General features: G+C 46.4%; 1 protein-coding gene across 3 annotated transcripts; it reads left to right on the top strand.

Annotated features, from left to right (window-relative positions):
- The first annotated feature begins 120 nt into the window (after window positions 1-120).
- Window positions 121-9,093, top strand: LOC144115749 (polyisoprenoid diphosphate/phosphate phosphohydrolase PLPP6-like). Of its 3 annotated transcripts, none has more exons than XM_077650241.1 (3): window positions 121-245; window positions 3,528-3,780; window positions 4,296-9,093. In XM_077650241.1, the coding sequence occupies exons 2-3, from the start codon at window positions 3,546-3,548 to the stop codon at window positions 4,706-4,708; spliced, it is 648 nt and encodes a 215-aa protein (XP_077506367.1). In that variant the 5' UTR covers window positions 121-245; window positions 3,528-3,545; the 3' UTR covers window positions 4,709-9,093. The 3 variants fall into 3 exon arrangements, with proteins under 3 accessions (XP_077506367.1, XP_077506368.1, XP_077506369.1); XM_077650242.1 differs by lacking the exon at window positions 121-245 and adding an exon at window positions 348-460; XM_077650243.1 differs by lacking the exon at window positions 121-245 and adding an exon at window positions 361-404.
- The last annotated feature ends 11,645 nt before the right edge of the window (window positions 9,094-20,738 follow it).

The following is a 20,738-nucleotide window of genomic DNA, read 5'->3' as shown; positions in this document are numbered from 1 at the left end:
TACAAAATATAAATGTGGATGCATAGTGCACGGTTATTTCTTCTATTTACCCGGAGGAAGATTTAATTTTGGCATTGTTCAGTCGTTTAAAATTAGAGCATAATGTAAACACTGTCTAGCCACAAAGGCACCGGCATATTTTTTTGTTGTAAATTCATTTAGCAGTTTTCGCTGCCTGTGCCTTCGTGACTGCATTATTTGTGGGGATTGGCTTTTCGTGAAAGGTTGTTGGAGCAGCAGACGTAGTGAGTGGATCTCGTAGCTTCTTTCTCATATTTTCTTGCTACAGCAGAGTTTTTTTTTTGTGTGTGTGTGTGTGTGTGTGTGTGTGTGTGTGTCATTAGTTGCGTCATCCCCATGCATTCTTGCTCGTAGTACCGCCTTGCCATGCTCGCAATCAACTGGTTAGAAGTTTAAAATCCGTCGTGTGTTTTCATTCTGCTGTGAAGGTTTATAACTGGTAAACAATGAAGTAGCATTTTTGGGGGGGGATAGCGTGGTGTAGCTATGTTGTTAACCGTCTCAAAGAAGTTCCATTTGTGCCTGTGGCCAAAATCTCGGTCATGCTTACTGCCTGCAAAAGTGCTGGTTGCATGTCGTTCATCGCTTAAATACTTGTTGCTTGCGCTGTTATGGTCGCAGTTTGTCCGATCCACGACCGGCTCCGATTGTACATTGCTATGAAAGTACTGCTTCAGCTGACCACATCGCCTAGGAGTTTGAACCCGAACCCAGCATCTAACGCGACATTGCAGCCCATTCATCTAGTCTGTGCTTTTGCCTTGGTGACATCTAATAACATGGACGAGTCGTGTGCCATTTCAAGGCTCGAGCCGTGTGCTGTACACTTCGAAGTGTTTCTGAACAGTTTTTTTTTTTTTAACGAAAGCAGTGAAATTTCACTCCAACGATGCAATATACCCCCAAACATAATCATTAGTATTTCTTCAGCGGAGAACTGTATACTTGACATTTTATAAGCGTACGCCGGCCTCCATCCCTGCATGCGAGCCGGTGGGTTGGCTAGCTGATGCCATGCCTAACCACTAGCTCGGCTGTAGATTACCAGACAGGCACCGCTTCGCTGCCAGTCGCACGAATCATCTTGCGCCTTCAGTTTGAATGTGCATAGTATTCGCAGTGCGAGCCAGCAGAACCATGATCACAAGGAAACGGCTCATGGGCGAGACAAACGAGGACGACAGAGCTTTTTGTTTGTCATCCCCACGCTGCTTTCTCGTGATCAAGGTCTTGCACCCTGTACACCAATTATCCCATGCGGGTATTATAGGGTGCTTTGTGTGTGTCCAATAAAACTGCACTTATACTACCCTCTTGCATTGCCATGCTTGTGATAATGAAGTTACTGTGCATGGTAGGTTGTCTGCAGCAAGTTGGCTGCAAACTCTTTTCAGGTTCTGTGCCAAAACCTCTTTTAGAACTTGGCATTGGTGCAAGCCAGAGTCAGGTGGTCATCATTGCAACCCCTTCGTGCACCCAACCTGGAAATGCGGCCCATTTATTTCGGTGTCTTATTGCTGTTAGGGAAGTTGCATTGCCATTGCAAGCAGAAATGTGGAAAGCGCATCACTTTAATGTATCAGCTGATGCCTATCATCACTCATGTTTGTGGAGTGTGCGAATGCATTCGTTATTCTTGGTGATGGCAGAAATATGTGCAAGTTGTGATGGTTTTTTTTTTTTTTGGTAGACCAGTTGCAACAGTAGCAGCTCAATGTTTTCCATGATCTCAGCACACTCTGCAGCATTCTGCTGAAGACCATAGACCACTGCCTTATGTCTTGAGCTATGTTGAATCACCCTTACTTGAAGGCTTAATTATCAAGGATGTAGCCAGAAGCATGGGAAAAAGTGCCATTTGCATCTTTGTTCAACTGCAGGAAAAGGAAGAACTGGATTTGCAAGCTGAGTGCAGCACACTTTTTTTTGGTTGTGCTAGGCTGTTAGGTGGCCAGCCACTGTTAACACCCATGTTGCCAGGAAACAGGCTGGTCCCTGTCACTTCGTATGTATCAGTTACGGCAGAGTAGAGAAACTGCATTGTGTTTACAGCTTACTGCACAGCAGCTTGGGCCTGCTTCCCCATTTAACCAGCCTGAGTTCTCTTGTTAAGAACTCGTCACCTATGTTTAAAGGGAAGCAATATCAACCTTACCTTTCGGTGGTAGCTAGCACCTGCATTTGCTTTATATGAAGGATCTTAAACTCATGTTGTCACATAGGCCACATTGATAAACTTTCGTCTCCCACAGCCAGTCAACTAGAGAGGGAAGTCCACCCCTCATGCTACCTATCTCCACTGCAATGCTCCTGCTGCCTCAGATGTAGCAGAATTCAAATGGTGATTTGCAACTCAGGATAGTGCTTAGGTAGGAAACTGCTCTGCATCAATTTCCACAAAAACTGTTTAGTCACAAACTTGTAGGTAAGACATGGTGAGCAGCCAGGAAGTGCGAGACCGTGGACAGTGATAAAGCGATGTGCAGATGGAAAAGAGGCCAAGGTGTTGCTATACTCGCGGACAGCTTTCTGTGGCTATGAAGCCAAGGCTAGGCGGAAAGGAAAGCAGCCGGGGCTTTGTCCCATTGCCATGGGGAGTGGCCTACACCATCTCCCACCTTATCCCGCTGCACCTCTAGCCCAAACAAATGACAACCCACCCCCCACAGTTTGTGAACACAGGTGCACCTCCTTCCCTTTCCTGTTGTGCCTTGGCTGCATAGCCACACAAAGCTGTCTGTGAGTATAGTGCACTGCTCCCCTCCCTCCTTGGCACCTTTGTGGCATGGTGCTGCTGGAAGAAAGGCTGTAATCTTAAAGGTGCACTAAAGAGGAATCTGAACAGGTCTTCTCATCGCAAGAACACTATCTACACGTTCCGGGCATTCTTAGAAACTTCGAATTATTATCCTGTGTGGCCGATTGCCCTAATTAAATCGGATTAAACGTCCCGGCTCCCGTCCTTTTTTTTTAACTCAACGCGGTAGGTTGGAGGAGTCAACCAATGCGTCAGCCAGTCCCGTGGTGGCTTGCCGCTCTGCCATCGGAGGAGTGGTGCGTAAATCAAAGAGTCCACGTGTATTTTTATTTCCGTGGGCCTAATTTGAGGCTATATTGTCTGTGACTGAAACTGATAATTCACATAAACCTAAAAAACAACTTAAAAGCAAAAGCAAAGCCGCCACTGGACTGGCTGAAAGGCTCTCCACGCGTTGGTTGACTCCGCCTACCTACCGCATTCAGTTCAAAAAAAGGTGGGAGCTGGGAGGACGTTTAATCCGCTTTAATTAGGGCAATCGGCCGCACAGGACATTAATTTGAAGTTTGTAAGAATGCCCGGAGCGTGTAGATAGAGTTCCCGCGGTAAAAAGACGAGTTCAGATTCCTCTTTAGGGCACCTTTAAGGGCTAGTAGGCTGCACAATGTCATGCAGGGTTTGTGTTTGAGACCCCTGCTTTGGGTGATGACTACTGCGATGCACAACCGAGCTGTTTCTTGTCATGCAGGAAAGTGGTGGCTGTGCCATGTCTAGCTGGAAGCAGCACCCTGTGCTAGTGCGCCTGAAGGCAGCCGATGAGCAGCTGTCAAGTGGCCTGTTCCTGGCCGCGCGCAAGGACTCGCCCTTGGCCCAGTACCGGCCCCTGATGCAGGGACTCGAGTACTCAGCACATGGCATTCCATGGCTGTTGGGCACTTGCACGGTCATCTGGTTTGTGAGCGACCGAGAGCTTGAGGCATTTCACGTCAACCTGCTGCTAGGTATGTGTGCTGTGACCTCCTTGCTTTATAAACTTTGCCATCGAACATGTGCCGTTTTGTGCAGATCCAGTTACATGAAAACAGTTCCTGGTTGTGCCAACATTTATTGTCTTCTTGGTGTAGGACGTCAGTAGAGCAGAACAGTGTGCACTGCTGCTCTGAAGGGGCAGACAAAATTCCAGGCCATCTTGGTCTATGTCTCGGTGAACCACAAACACAAATAGTCCCACTTGAATCGTATATTGATGCATGCTCGAAATTACTGGCCAAAACTCTAAGCACTCTTGTTTTGTAGTCTCTCGTTACATATGTGAGCAATGGGGGGGGAGAGTGCATATTGTTTCTTCAGCTTGAAAAGGAATTGCATTGCTGCAAGGAATTTCCAGCACAGAAATATGATTACGTAGAACAGCACATAGCACTCATCATGTATGTCTTTGCTGTTATGCCTTTTTGTCCAATATTCAACTGTGACAGCTGTTATATTGCGAGTTCTCATCTTGCTTCATTTGCAGCACTTGTGCTGGACCTCATTGCCGTGGCCTGCATCAAGGCAGCAGCTCGGCGAAAGCGACCCCTGGCTAACCGCAACGACATGTTCTTCACCGTATCGGTGGACAACCACTCATTCCCATCAGGCCATGCATCACGTGTTATCTTCCTTGCATGCCTGTTTCTCAATTGCACAACGCTCAACATAGTCTTAAAAGCGATCCTGCTTGCGTGGAGCCTTTCAGTGGTAGTATCGCGAGTGCTACTGGGAAGGCATTTTGTCGGAGATGTGACAGGTGGCGCCATTCTTGGACTGATAGAATATGTTATCATCATGAACATCTTTTGGATGGGCACTGACACTGCACTCAGTTTTGCATCATACTTCACAACATTTGACAGCCTACATGGCGGCATTAAAGAAGTTGAGGTTTAAGAACCCTTGATGCTGTAGGCACTTAGTTTCAGCTGTTTTTACCCAATACCTCCGTGGTGTGGCTGCTGTGTTAAGGGCTGACTTGTGCAATTTGTGCAGAATAGGTTGTCTTGCTTGTTAACAATTTATCCCTTTAATATAAAAATTTACTGCTGCCACGAGTTCTACACTGCCATTTGGCGCGCACTTAGGGAACATAATCCAAAATAGAGGGAATCATTGAAAAAGTTGGGTAGACAATTATAATGTGAGGAATTCGAAATAAGGTTCATGCTTAAACTGCGCGAAAGAATGGGGACAGATAGTACAAGAAACACGTACACAGGCTGCGCTGTGTGCGTACGTGTTTCTTGTCTGTGTCCCCATTCTTTCGCGCAGTTTAAGCATGAACGAGAAGCACCAACTAGCCCGCCAAAAAACCCTTCATCGAAATGAGGACCTACATTAGTTAGCTTGCCTTCTGTGAGGAAACACTGTTGGTTATTTATTTTGCACTGGTCTTGCATATGACATTCGTACTTCCTGACTCATAGAAACATGGGCAACGGGCCCTGTTTGTGAAAAATGCCAGGGAAAGTGCAATTTCAATGTACTCCCATAATCCTGCTTTCTGCATTGAGATTGCCGTAGTCTGGTTTGGACTTGTGGGCATCTTTTTTATTGGATACTGAATGTAAAAATGTTTCTTCATGATCTAAGCCTTTCATTGACTATCTGCATGCACGCTTTTCTGCAGACTTTTCCTGAAATTTAATGTGTAGTACTGTATTTACGCGCAAAATTTGCGCACTTATAATCAGAAATTAGGGCTCCAAGAAGGGGGTGCGCAAATTACGAGGGGATTTCGCGAGCGCGACTTAAGAAACTCCACAAAAGTCATAACGCACAATATAGGTATAGTGTATGTTGCTGCGTATACGTGAGCACCTGGACCCGCACCCTATGCTGGCCGCCCCCCGAAAAAAAGTTCACTCCAAATAAAAGGCCCCCCCCCCCCTTGCGGGATGGCATGAAGGTGCATGCACGAAGCTGAATAAGACGCTAAAACAGCATCATCGCTTGCGGCCCAGCCAGTTGTTCGGTAGTTCCGGATTCCGTAAGTTTGCTTTCGTAACTTCGTCCGGGAAAGCAACCGTGAATCAATAAATCAATTATCACACCACACAGTTCTTGAACAGTACAACACGAGCGTCGACCAAACTGCTTGTCAGCGCCTTATCACGGCGCGGAGCTGAGAAGCCAGCGAGAATAGCCACGTGCGCACAAGTTTTCCGACACAACGATTGTCGTCTATGGGCAAACTTGTGCGCACGCGGTTATTCTCGTTGGCTTCGCTGCTCCGCACCGTGATAAGGCGCTGACAAGCAATTTGAAACTTGCCGCATAGTTGTGATATCCCATCGCAAGACACGACCGAACAACCAAACACAAGCCGTCAGAGCCACCAAGAAAAGCGTAGCCGGCAGTCGAGTCACATGCATCAGCCAAACAAACAGCGGTGTTGGCTCTTCTATCAGCTGTCGATCCTCCCCGGAAGCGCTGCTGGCCGTTCCGAGTGGCGATGCCGCTGGTGCCACCGCGATTGTAGCAGTGGCCCCTGACACCACCATGAACGCCCAGTGCACAAAAGATTTAAAAAGCCCTCTGAACAAACACGCTGAATAGCCGAATGCTACTGGGTAGAGCCACAGGGTAGAGCCTGCGTGCATGATGGTGGTCTAGCGCAGCGCGGTGCGTAAAATATGCGGGTAAAAAAAATTTTTTTTGTAAACCCGGGTGATAAGTTAAGGGTGCACAAATTATGCGCGTAAATGTGGTATTAAAGTTTGACTGTTACACCATATGCAGGTAAATACAGTATATTTGCACATAATTTTATAGTGCACTTAGCAGGGGGTTTGTAAATAAATTATCCTACTGGAAACGTCTCATCTTCAGCCAGAAAGTAGTAGACAATCGAAGCAAACACTTAATGCTGCATCAGTAGAGAAATATTAATTTCGTACCTTTTTTTCTGGTCTGTAGTAAGGAAATGTTTGATAGTGCTATGCCACACATCATTGGCTGTGGTGTTCATCATATGTGGTTTGTCTGTCTTTTTAACACAGTAATGTTCTTCCAGATATGTGCGTGTCAGTAGCCCAGTGCCATGTATTCGAATGATGACTCCTCCTTCACAAGTTTGGTCATACAGTCGAAACCCGCAATAACGAAATCGCCGGGGACAGCAAAAAAATTCGCTTTCGCGGGAATTTCGTTGCCGCGAAAATGAGACAGAAAAGATAGAAAACAGCCCGCAAAAATAAAATTTATTGCCAAAAGTCAGTCAGCTTAGTTTGCCGAGCCTTGCCTTGCAGCAACTTCATGGTTCTATTCTCACACTGCAAGAAGTGATCCATTGCCACGTCGTCGTCGTGTGCGCCTAAGAACGACCGGATCGTGTCAAAGGCGTCCAACACATTCCTCGGGTTCGGGTTTACCGTCTCTCCATGTTGTGGACCTTGGTCCTCGGTGTCGTCAGTTTCGCACACGTTTTTTGGCTGGCGGAGACATCTCAAACGCAAACGTGCGGACTGCTGCTCATACACACCGCCACCACACACAACGAACACATGTGCACCGCTCGCAGGCCTAAAGTGCAGCGCTGATGATAAGTGTCGCCCCCTGATGGTGTCGCTACGAGGCTGCCTTCCCTGAACATAGCCTCCGAGATAAACAACCAAGCGGAACCGATCACAGAGGACACGCGCTGCGCCGGTATGGTGGCTAGCACCGGCTCAAGGTGGCTAAAGTTTTTAAAGTTGTTCCGGCTGCAAGGTTGCCAGGCGCCAATGCTCTCGCTGTAGCCACGCAAGCGCGCTATTGCAGTTTGCTCAATTTGAGTGCTTTTTTGACGCTGTTATTCATAATATGGGAGACAGTATGCGGACCGACGCTGCAGCAAATTTCGTTATCGTGGGATTGCGGTACCAAAATGTTTCGTTACCGAGAGATACGAAATACATTGGCCCCTATGGGCATTTGCCGGGATCTCGGAAATATTTCGTTGCGGCGAGAATTTCGTATTCTCGAGATTTCGCTATCGCGGGTTTCGACTGTATATCGGCGCATGAACCCTTGTCTTAGATTTTTCGATGTGTGGCACTGATGACATCATTATCAGCTGTCAGTTCCTACCTTTTTTAGACAGTTTGTGTTGGAGTGCGCAGCTTAATGGTTATTGTCTTGGACGACTTGTTCTACAGCATACAACCGTAGGCAAGTTAGTGACCCTTTATTGCTTTGTGTTTCGTGAGGCACTGCATGTTCGATTGTTTCGATTCATGCTTTTATACCTCTGGGCATTTAGGTCACACTCAGACCATTTGATGGTTTTCTGGAAGTGTTCTGGGTGTGTTTTTCAAGTTTCTCATGTTTTTCAAGTTTCAATATAGTATACACAACTGCTTATATGCAATAGGCTCATGTACTGAAACTATTTGATTTATTGTGTATTTGAGTGAATAACTTCATATTGTGACTAGCTTGAGGGCTTTCTCTTCATCCCAGGTTTGTTTCGCTATGAAAACTGTGATCTGGGTGCCTATACATTTGTTTTTGTTGCTCAGAACAGATGTTCAGGTAGTGAAAAGGCACAGTAGGTTTTTTTATGGTGTATTCCAACTGACATTCTGGAGCATTGCTCTGAATCTGTGAAGGAGCACAAAATCTGCCATAGTGTCAGAAAATCCAAATCAACGGTTGGAACAAAAGACGTGTTCCTGGCTGTACAGGTCAAGACAGGACAATCCGTCACAGAGGGAGTTGCTCCTGACCCACGGTTGAAACCCAGGCTTGTAATTCAAATGGCCCATTGAAAGCTTATTTTCAGTTCGTGGAGCTAAACAAAACTTGCTCAGGATTGCCAGTTAAAACGCACTAATATTACTCATGTTTAATACCTGACCCCTGGTGTACAGGAGGAGACAAAGGGGGGATGGAGAAAAAGATGCCATTGTAGAGGGCTGTGGATTAATTTTGACCACTTACTTGGAGTTCCTTTAATGTGCACTGCATAGCATAGCACATGGACATTTTTGCTTTTTTTACTGCTAGGCATTAGGGAAGCCGCAGTGGTTAAAATTATCTTGGAGTTCTTCACTACAGCATATCTCATAGCCCAGGCACATTTTTGGAATGTTAAACCCCACATATCATACCCCTCATGGTTCCATGTTTCATGGCACTTTTAAGGTGAACAGTGCAAATGTTGCTGTGTGGATTGCACTGGCTGGCTTAAAGGGACACAGAGGACAAATTGAAGTTGGCCTGTATTGATAGATTACTGCATTCTAACAACGAAGACACTACTTTCACTGCAAACAGAGCTTTTATAAGCTAGAAAAGGCGAAAAAAAAAATACAAGTGTCATCATCACTGGCTCTTTTCACAAGTAAACAGTGGTGCGTTGACGCAGTTCTTTGGGTGCGGATCTCAGAGACTAGGCTACACCACCATTCACTTCAAAATGGTGATCACAGATTCCTTTTCAGTGCAGACGTCACGAGTTTGAATCGACGGTGGGAAATTTTTTTTTAGATGTAATTTTCTCTGCAATAAAGGCATCTTTTGCGGCCGGACAAGCATCAGCATAGCCAGAAAGAGGTGTAAAGTCAGTTTTTACTGGCAGCGAAAATTGAATGGGGTTCTCCTCTGTGGCCCTTTATAGCAGAGAATGTTATATGAACCTGCACACAATTCTGAGTGGGGCATCACATCTTATTAGCTGTTTTTGCTAAAATGGAAAGGTAGAAATGAAGTGTAGTGGAGCACAAGCAAATATTTAAACAACACTAAATTCAGTTTCACACCTTGTCTATTTGCTTCCAGAAAGTGAATTTTGTAGTCCCTAAAACACATTCAGTGTGTTTTATTCCTTTTTAGATACATTTTCTTTCTCAGAAAGCCCTGTTCAGAGAAGGGCATTTGAATTTCTCACATTTTTTGTATGACTGGTGAAGTCAACCATGTCATTACAGAAATCCTTATTGTTGAGTTTGGCTAGTATTTATTGTTACAAAAACTCCATTTGTTTTGTTGTGATCATCTTGGCAGAGCTAACAGCACTGGCAAACAGGGCAAAAATAACTTCCAGTTTATTATGCTGCATTGCCAAGGGCCACATTACCACATTGTCTCCTCCGTTGGTACATACACTTCCACAGCACAGGTGAATGGCCTAATAACGTCTTACAAAGCTTATCGTGAGGCATGCAGCTGGATATTCACTTCAGTGTCCCTTTCAATTCAATCCAAGCCTGGTTAATCTGAGTCAGTCACTGCTGTCATTTATGAAACAAATCTTGGGAAGCCAAACCACACAAGTGCCTCAAATGTTAAGCAAGGCAAAGTTACGCGGTAAAATTAAGTTTTGATGGGAATAGCTAATCAAGTGAAAAGAAAGCTGCCACATTGACTCGGTGGTTATGGTGCTCAGCTGCCGACCCGAAAGATGCGGGTTCGATTCTGCAGCGGCGGTCACATTTCGATAGAGGGGAAATGTTAGAGGCCCACGTGCTGAGCGATCTCTGTGCATGGTATAAAAGCCCAGGTGGTCGAAAATACCTGAAGCACTCCACTGTGGCATCCTTTGTAGCCCGAGTCTCTTAAGATGTTAAGCCCCATAAACAACAAAAAAGTGAAAAAAATGAAGCAGTTTATGTTGCTGCCTTTCAGGCTTGAATGACTTCACTGAACTGTCACAGTCACCGTTGCTTGTTTTTCTACAGAGTGGTAACCGGTGGCTCTGCAAAAGTGAGATCGTGTGTTGCTTGGAGTTACTAATATTTTTAGAGTGGTGCGAGAATCATGTTTTGTATAAATCATCAAAGGCACCGATATGAGGCGCAATTACATTGAATGTGTATGCATAAACGTAGTTGTAGTTCCACAACCTTGTAAATTGTGTAGTTCTGTATTATTTGTAGCCCATTCTGGCATGTGCTGGCCATTTATCCCGTGATCAGCTATTTAGTTAGATATTTTGATGCCTCATGGCTTTGCCTTCAGTGTAAATTACCTAACAGGTAGTGCAACCTGGGTCTCATGAGCCCCATTGCACGGGAGTGGTGCACCGCTTAACCGCAGCACCACTGTGCCAGGGATGATATGAGGACTCCCAGGGACCTATGTATGTAAAGTAGATAATGACCAAGTCTGCATATATAAGCATTAACTCATCTTTATGATGCCTCATAATTTTGCCTTCAGTGTAAATTACCCTGAAAACACCTGTATGTGTGCTTTAGCTTTGGCACTTGGGAGTCATTTTATGGCCATATGGCATTAGCCGCCATCTGTGGCAGCCAGTCAGATTGAAAAACAGTTTTTTCTTACCTCTTTTTATCGCTGATGCTTTGGAACTTTGGGCATAACGTTGCCCAGGTTAGAGGGCTTATTGCTTGATCGAAGCACTTGCTGTGCTGTAGGTAGAGGGTTGGACTTCTCAGTTTCTATTTTTCGAAAATTTAGAACCTTATTGGGTGTTTATTTTGGAACGCAACTTCCTTTTTTTTTTTAGTGCACCAGCACTTATAGTGGCCATTCCTCACACTTAGCCATTGTATATGCACCTGGCAGGTTGCCCACTTGCCACTGCCTACCGGGCTGTGGGCAAACTGCCCACCACGGCAGGTGGCAGTTCAATTAATTATTGGCTGCGAGAGGTTGCTCGGGAAGTGCAACCTGCGTCTCACGAGCCCCACTGCACGGGAGTGGCTTACCGGTTAACTGCAGCACCACTGTGCCAGGGATGATGTGAGGACTCCCAGGGATCTATGAATGTGAAGTAGGGAATGACCAAGTCTCCATATACGAGCATTAACTCATTATCGCAATCACAACTTCCATTCGTGAACAATGGATCCTAACACCGGAGCCGAAGTGAAACAGAAATGCTAGCGCACATAATTGGCATCTGGCTGAACTGCACAAATCGATCGTGTTTTTCTTTGTAAATATTATTTTCTACAGATAAATTTTCATTTTTTTTCTTGTGTCAAGTATGTGATGTCCCTGTATGGTCAAAAGTTACATAGAGTTTATCTTGGTCTTTCTTTTATCACGAGCAGCTCGTGTACAAGTAATAAACACACAGATAGTCATATTAAGAGCTATCCTTGCAGAAGGAAGTCATGCAGTTGTAACAAAAAGTAAAAATGTCGAAGTTAAATAATCAGGCCACGAGACTAATGTACATGGAGGTTAAGTTGTGGAGAAGAAGCTGGACGGCGACGAGAAGGCGATCCCCTTGTAGAGCGGTCACGAGTTGGAGGCTGTTCTGAACACTTCATCATGTTCTGGTCGCACTCTGCATCAAACGAGGACCGCGCATCATGTAGTCCACATGCTGACTGCAACAATGGAACTGCCTCTTAATTTTTGCAGATGCCAGAATATGACACATCCATGCCATCTATGCATGGTTTTGCGCTGATGGTTGCACAGCCTCATGACAATGGCACTAAATTCCGAAGCCATTACAGTGGCTCTGTGGTTACGATCCTGGGCTGCTGACCTGAAAGACGGTCATTAAAGAACCCCATTAAAGAACACTCGGTGGTCAAAATTCCCTGGAGCTATCCACTACGCCGTCCTTCATAGCCTGAGTCGCTTTGGGATGTTAAACCCCATAAAACCAACTAAATTCTAAAGATACCGTTGTCAAGTCACATTCTTGGTTTCAGAATTCTTAATTTTCTCCTGTGGCCTACTGTAGCTTGTACTCAGTAGCCAGCTAGGTGTGACATGCACATCTGGAGTACTGACTTTTTTCGATTGAAACCGAATTTCAAAAAATGGATTCAACGTACTTCTATCAGTGCTTTTCGGTTTAAACTGAAAAGTCCAACCCCTAGCTGTATGCCTTCTGTCGTGCACATTTCACTCTGGGTGCTTTGGGCACTGAGAAAGGCAGTGTTTCTCGATCACCAAAGCTTACAGAGCACAAGGAACACAGTAGAACCCCACTTGGGAAGCATCTTGATAAGGTGCATAGTGGCCTCGGACCTTTTTAAAACCTCTGAAAGTGCAGTGTCACTGCATGGAACTTCACTTGTGCTAGTATGGCTCATGAACTCGTAAGCGGCTACTGCAGCGTGTTTGTGAAAAAGGTTGTATGACACTATTAACACAACCATTTGTCTGCGTCACACACCTTATGTGCACCACTTTGAGATTTACTCATCTGTGATAACGATATAAATGAAATCCTTGGCCTTTAATGCCAAGTGCTTTCAATGGCTGCGTGTTTTCTGTATAGTCTGTTCAACATGCCTGCATGTACATAGGTAGTTTTGTTTGCTCGTAACATGAAAGCACAGAAATATTGTATGTTTTATTTGCTTAATTGCCACCTGTATCATTTTATTGCATGGTGAGTTCATGGTCTTAGTGGCACTGAGATACCCTGTGATCAATTAGTGATGAGATGACCCTATAGGGTTTATTATCACTGCCACATTGGATTAGAGTAGAAGTGTGATCTTTGACTATTCATGTATATTGTTTTCTCTAGAAGCATTGAAACACACATGTGATCTCTAAAACTCAAAGTAAGAGTAACAAGGCACGCCACTTGTTTCCTGCAAAGCATATAATCAAAGAAAATAGAATAAAATGGAAAATGTGCCCTGTTCAAGTGTGATGTTGGTGATTCTTTTGCAATAGGTTCGAAATAAACATTTTCTGTTCTTGTGGCAGTCTTGCAGAAGCTGCCAATGTTAAAACCAAATAATTATGATGGATCTTTAGGGAATACCATGGTGAGTTGGACTACAGCAGTGAACCACATTGCTAGTAGCTATTGGTATAAATCTACGCCGCAAATTTCAGGGGGGTACACTGCTCTCCAGCCACTCGGGAGGGGGGGGGGGGGGGGGAACACTCGCATGCTGTGTCCCCCCCACCCCTAGCGAAGGGAGGCTACGACTCCCCTGTCCGCCCCACGATTAATGCCACTGCTAGTAGCTGATGGTACTTGTATGAAATAGTGTCATAACAGTCCTTCATATTTAAAGGGACTATTAACATGAATGCGAGTATTTCACTTCTTTTGTGCAATTGAGTCCTTTGCTGTTACGCCCCTTTTGTCCATGCAAAAGCTGTTGGAACTTGTAGTTACGAGAGCGAATCTACCCTCTGCACCATAGTGGGGGTACGTAGCATGAGATGTAAAAATATATGGGTGTGTGCCGCAATAGGTGGTGCCCAATCTAAATGGGCTGCAAGGCATGCTGGGTACTCCGACTTCTGGGTCGTTCGGCGAGATGTGTGTACAGCGCTTTGCTTGAAATGCGGAACTGACAAACTTGAATTCGGCTCTTCATGTGTTAATATGTGCGAATGAAGCCGTAAAAAAGGTCAGGAGGCTGTATGTGCATTATTATGTCCACGCTCGACGTTCTGTATTTGAATTAATGGCAAAAAAGTGTTGCAAGTAAGACCTACTGAACTAGAGACCTGCACATTTGGCGGGGTCCTATGGGACTGCGTGCGCCAACTTTTGTTAACGTTTTGGCCGTTGAGGACGCTCGGTGGACCTGTTTGTCATGATCATCATCATCGTCTGCTTTTATCAAATAATTTCTCTCTCACTGCCTCCCTGTGACTTTGTCCTGTCGTATTATTTTAAAACCTAGTAATGAACGATGCAAATATGACATTTCTTTTAATCCTAGTGGTGAATATTCTGTTTGCGCACATGCATGCGTGATACTTTCTGGCATTTTACTAAGGCAATGGACGAATGATGAATACTCAAAACGTAGACAAATGACAAAACTATTACATCCTTGAAGTAATATAACCGTCGCCACCTTGCTCAACAGGTTATTTGTAGCGCCACGCCGCCCGTAGCTGCCCTTCCCTAGCGGCATACGGCATGAACTAGAAGGTGTGCGCTGGAGCAGTGCGAAGTGTGCAGGTCTGTAGTTCCGTAGGTCCTGGTTGCAAGTGTGATCGTTTCGGCGTGCGTCATCTGTTCACGCAGAAGTTTTAGACTCTTCGTTCACTCGATTAAAAGTTCTCCTGTTGTTGCTATTATCATGCTGCTGCTATACTGATCTCTAATATATTGTCACCGATAAACGGTCGAAGCACTCAAACCACGTTTAATTAGACGTGCTGGGAGTGCAAGACAGCAGGGAGCTCGAGCGAGGAAGAAAGCAAAACTTCTAGCTCCTCGAGTGCGCAAGGCATGGCAAGTCCCATCTAAAACAGTTCGGCCGCGGTATGGTGCCACTGGATCGCTTCCCCCTCTCTTAAGGGCAACGACTCGGTGCCGCAACAATGAGAAGCAGGAAGGGAAGGGACGGCGAATGTTCCGGCGACTGGTGTAGACACGCCTGAAGCGCTAGCGGGCATGGTACGGCTTCATCCGTGCGACATGGACGACTTCGGGGGTCAGCCGTCTAGAGGAGCGAACTGTTCCCTGGGGGAGAACTTCATAGTTCACCTCACTGACTTGGCGGAGTACCTCTTAGGGGCCAAAAAAGTACCTCGTAGCGCCCACGCATGCGGATTGGGCTCCAAACCCAGACTTGTTCGCCGAGCTGGTAACTAACAGCTCGGTGGCGGAGGTTATAGCGGCAAGCATCGAGGGCTTGCTGGTGCCGGATGCGCTGTCGGGCGAGTTGGTGGGCAGCCTCGGCGTGGCGAACGAATTACGCAGTACCCATAACAGATGAGGTACTACTAGTCAGAAGCAACATGGCACCCAGCATGGTTGTGGCTTCGTGACCATGCACTAAATGAAATGGAGTGAAGCGTGTCGTTTCTTGTAGAGCAGTGTTATAGGCAAATGTGACGTAAGGGAGTATGGCGTCCCAGTTGCGGTGGTCTGCGTCGACATACATGGAAATCATGTCGGCGATCGTCTTGTTGAGCCGTTCGGTTAGTCTGTTTGTTTGAGGGCGGTAAGCTGTTGTTTTGCGGTTACTTGTGCCGCTAAGGTGCATAACCTCCTGCGTAAAGGCCGAGGTGAACGCCGTTCCCCTGTCAGTTACAACGATGATGGGTGCACCGTGACGAAGCACAATATTTTGAACGAAAAAGTTCGCAATTTCGTCAGCGGTACCACGAGGGAGAGCTTTAGTTTCACAGTACCGGCTGAGGTAGTCGGTGGCGACCACAATGTTGTGGTTACCCAGCGAGGACTCCGGAAATGGGCCGAGTAAGTCAATGCCGACTTGGTGGAAGGGGACTTGTGGCGGATCAATAGGCTGCAGTAGTCCTGCTGGCTTAGTCGGTGGCGTCTTGCGACTTTGGCACTCGCGGCAAGTTCTGAAATTTGGTCACTGCCCACAGAACTGCCAGTAGTGGAATAGTTCGCCTCCGAGCATGACAAGGTGCGGCTTGCGTATGCGATGACGCATTCGATACCATCCTGCCACTGCACAAGGACCGCACCGAGGCCGATGTTGCTGGCGTCGGTGTGCAGTTCAGTGTCGGCTGACTTATCGAAGTGGCCAAGGATAGGCGTACTCTGGAGACTAGTGCGGAGGTCTTCGAAAGCCTGTTGTTGCTCCTGGCCCCAGAGGAACGGTTCAGCATCTTTCGTGAGGCGGGTGAGGGGCTCAGCGATCTGGGAGAAGTTCGGCACAAAACGCCGATAATAGGCGCAGAGACCCAGAAAGCGGCGCACACTGCGCTTATCAGTTGGCACGGGAAAAGCAGCGACGGCGGCTGTCTTATCGGGGTCAGGGCTGACTCCCTTAGCGCTCACGATGTGACCGAGAAACTTCAACTGCTGGAAGGCAAAGTGACACTTTTCGGGCTTGAGGGAAAGACTGGCCGAACGAATTGCTGGGAACACAGCGCGCAGGCGCCTTAGGTGCTCTTCGAACGTGGCGGAGAAGATGACTACGTCATCTAGGTACACTAGGCAGGACTGCCATTTTAGATCGGCAAGCACGGTGTCCATCATCCGCTGAAAGGGAGCAGGAGCCGGGCACCGGCCGAAAGGAAGCGCCCGGAATTCGTACAGACCATCCGGTGTAATAAAGGCGGTCTTTTCCCGGTCGCATTCGTCCACCTCGATTTGCCAATAGCCACTGCGTAAATCTAGTGACGAGAAGTACGTGGCGTGGCGTAACCGGTCCAGGGAGTCATCAATGTTTGGCAGAGGATAAACGTCTTTTTTGGTGACTTTGTTTAGACGCCTGTAATCAACACAGAACCGTAGGGTTCCGTCTTTCTTCGCCACTAGAACAACAGGCGATGCCCATGGTCTCGTCGACGGTTGTTTCACGTCGTCTTGGAGCATTTCTTGAACTTGTCGGCGAATGGCATCCCGTTCCTTCGAAGAGATCCGATCAGGCGGCTGGCATAACGGTCGCTGATTTGCGTCAACTATAATGCGGTGCTTTATGAGCGGAGTCTGGCCAACCTTAGAGGTCGAGGCAAAACATTCGCGGAAAGATTCGATAATGCTTTCGAGGCAGCATTTCTGATTAGGCGGGAGGTTCGGGTTCACGTCGGTTTTTATGGGAGTGGTCGGTGCCTCCACTGATGCCGGGATTTCGGACAGCGCGTGCTGTCCCGCAAATTCGCTAAGTTCTTCGAAATACGCTATAGCTCTTTTCCCGGGCAAACACTGGGGTTGAGAACCAAAATTGGTCACCAAAAGTTTGGTTCGCCCACTGTTCAATTCAATAATTTTGCGAGCTACACAGACTTGCTGACCCAGGAGCAGTGAGATGTTGGTTTCAGCGATTCCAAGAGTGCTGGGGCTGTTATCACACTCGACGGTAACAAACATGCTGGCTCTGGGCGGGATCAATACGTGGTCGTCACAGACACACAACTTAGCCCTGTGTGGCTCGGTATCATCGTCGACAGGGCCTTGGGTGGAAAACAACACTATTAGCTCCTGGAGGTTGATAACGGCACCGTACTCCTGAAGGAAATGAAGCAATCCAGTGGCGATATGTTAGGGTACATATTTCCGAGAGGTTTCACGCTACCAGACGCTGAATATCTAGACTACCAGCAACTGTAGCCTAGCATTACATATACGAGCGCACTGTTGCACACATTGTAGCAGAGTGGCTGCGACGGCGAAGAGCTTGCATCATGCAAATCCTCGGAGTAATTGCGGTGCTTTTTCTACGCCGGCCATGGTGGTTTAGTGGTTAGGGCAGTCAGCTACCGAATCCGGGACACGGCGGCCGTGTTTCGAAGGATGCGAAGCGCAAAAGGCGCCCGTGTGCTGTGCGATAGAACCCGTCTAAAACTAATCCGGAGCCTTTCACTATGGCATCCCTCATTGCCCATGTATCGCTTCTAGACGTAACACCATACAATTTACAATATTTTGTGTAGCCTTTACAAAGCTTTCACGTGCACTGCATCGGAGGGTTAATTTCTTGCCACGCGGTAGCACCGGAGCTGTTGTTGCCTGCAAGCAAGGTAGACCGCGTTTTATTTGCTGCGCTAAAATTTGCACATGCGGCGCATTGAGCTCATCAGAAAAGTCTGTAGTTAACATATGCTCCACAACCATAGTAAATGTGCACAATCTGTTTTGCTTTCGATTAATGTTCTTATTAGCTCAACTGCTTTTGTCGAATATTTGCTATGGCTTTGAAATTACTGCAGAAGCTGGCATGCATAACAACTGTCTCAAGCAACTGAATTTCAGTTCGTCTGTAATACAAAAATGCAACTGCATGACAAATGTGTTGCATTTTCAGCCCTGCTGCATTCTTTCTGCCAGTACGAATTGCACCGAGCCTGCGCCGAGACTTTGTGGCTGAACACCTCTACTAATGTGTGTCAAGGGCATGGATAGGCAAGGGACATAGCAGCTATTCCAGCACTGAGAGAGGTGCATCCATTTACTGAGGCTTTGGTACGGGCATAAGAACCTCATTCACACACAAAATTAACCACGCATAGTTATGCACTGCAATGCATTTCACGGCCTGCATGGTGATGTGGGACATTACATGCCATTTACATATAACTTGCAGCTCTGAATGTTAAGAATTCCTGTGCTTGATTTCCCAATGCTGGTTGCTGCTTTATGTACATGAAAAAGAAGTACTAAAATAAATGCACTGTTTTATGGCATCTCTTGAATTGCTTTATGGCTTCCCATCAAGGCAGAGGTGAACCTGTAGCCATTTTGCTGTTGTGTATTTAGTGCCCGGAGCCTGGTCGAAGAAGAAACACCAGCCAATGTATGGACAGATGTCCCAATGGCTGGCACTCCAGCTGTTGATGCATATTTGCAGAAATGTGGAAATATATAACTTCTGCATTGTATGCGAAGTGTTCAGGGTAAGGTGTAGTAAGTAATCACACAAGCAGATGGGCAGAAGATTAGCTTGCCTTGCGTTTTTTTTAATGAAAACCCCAAGTCAAAATAAAGCGTCAAAACCTGCTGCACAGCTTCGCTACAGGCACCACAACGTAAACGAAGTCGGGCACAAAGACAAAACAGAAAGCAGACCGCAGCCAAAAGCAGAACTAACTCTTCACATAGGCAGCTTTACCGTTGAACTGCAAAATGAGAAAGTTCATCGGCTGTTAACTGGAAACTCTTCTTGTCATTTGGGTAATAACATCTGATATAACCTTTGTCTTGCAAAAACTCTTGCAGTCACATTTTATGCAACACAGTATGTAATAAATGAGTTTAATCCAGGAGATCTGAGCGACAAACAGTAAATTATAATAAATAGCTTGGTAGAGCGTAAAAAAATCATGCTTCGGATTTTTCAGCACACACAGAAGCTTGATCCGAGTTGTTTTCAGCATTTTCTACAGGTTCCTTTGACCAAGTCTTCTGCAATGTTGAACGAAAGGCATTCCCACCCAGTTTTAGTTTTGGCGTGAACACTGCAGCACAGCTTGAATGTGAACCATTCAGTGCAACATTTCGACATGGAAGCATGCAATGCATCACATGTAAGCTAGAGATGCAGACATCTATCTACTTCACATGCGTGTTCAGCACATAGTTTTCTAATGATGCTTTTCTGCGCAGCGACAGTTCAGTATTATAACATTTGTCTCAGATGTCAATTCTCCTATGGGCTGTACAATGAAAGGTGATAAACAGCTAGACTATGTTGGCTGCTATATTTTTTAAAGTTCGGTTATCCCGAAGTGAAGCTTCTCATAACTTACTGCCTCAGGGTATGAAAAGAATGGTGGTGAATAATTCTTATCACTTTGTAATGCGATCACCTTGTCTGTCATCCTCCCTCTCCACACACAGGAATGTAGAAACATAACTGCGGCATGCGGGTCTACGCAAACGGGTAACTTTAACCTAACAGCTAGCTTATAATTTTTCCATACCTGCTGCGTGCACGTCTCGACTGGTCTGCTCGTGAAAACGTGTTTCATTTTGAGCATGAAGTTAGCAAATATATTCTCATAACAATTAATAAATCCCAAAAGTGCTCGTAAACATATACTGCGACCAGCAATGTCGGGCAACGGGACCCCGCTGTGGCCGGTGTCGCCGTTTCGGTAGCTGACGGTTTCCATCGCATAGGCCTGAAGTGTTACCTCTGAATTCCAGCAACTCGCATTCAGCACAGATTTCTGAGGAATAAATCTTCTGTCCTTTAACATCTTGTCGAGCTGTAGTGACGGACGCCGAATAGCACATATCTGCACGCCTACGACTGTGCGGTTCTGCCGCTGTCATGCGAGACCGGCTTCGGCCGAAGTTGTCCGAGACAGAAGTTGGTGCTCCTCAAGGAGAGAAAACAGCCTACTGAACCAAATTCCCAAACTTCCACAACGCTCTGAAACGCTTTCCACACACAAAAAAAATGCTGCAAGCAAAGCCAAGGTACTAGAGCACTGTAGCCAAGGGTTGGCCGTGGAGCTCGTGTACCAGGCAGTCTGCCATTGGATCGCAACGGCGTACTGTTTTCGCTGTTCACTGGTTGGCGGCAGTCGGAACTGCGGAACGACCCGGCAGTCCAAGTTCACGTGACGGAGCTTCGCCGTGACGCACTGTCCGCCGTAGTTT

The sequence above is a fragment of the Amblyomma americanum genome, chromosome 1 (assembly GCF_052857255.1).
Source record: "Amblyomma americanum isolate KBUSLIRL-KWMA chromosome 1, ASM5285725v1, whole genome shotgun sequence".
NCBI classification, from domain to species: Eukaryota; Metazoa; Arthropoda; class Arachnida; order Ixodida; family Ixodidae; genus Amblyomma; species Amblyomma americanum.
The sequence above is the reverse complement of the archived record's forward strand: the minus strand, read 5'-3'. Positions and strand labels throughout refer to the sequence as shown.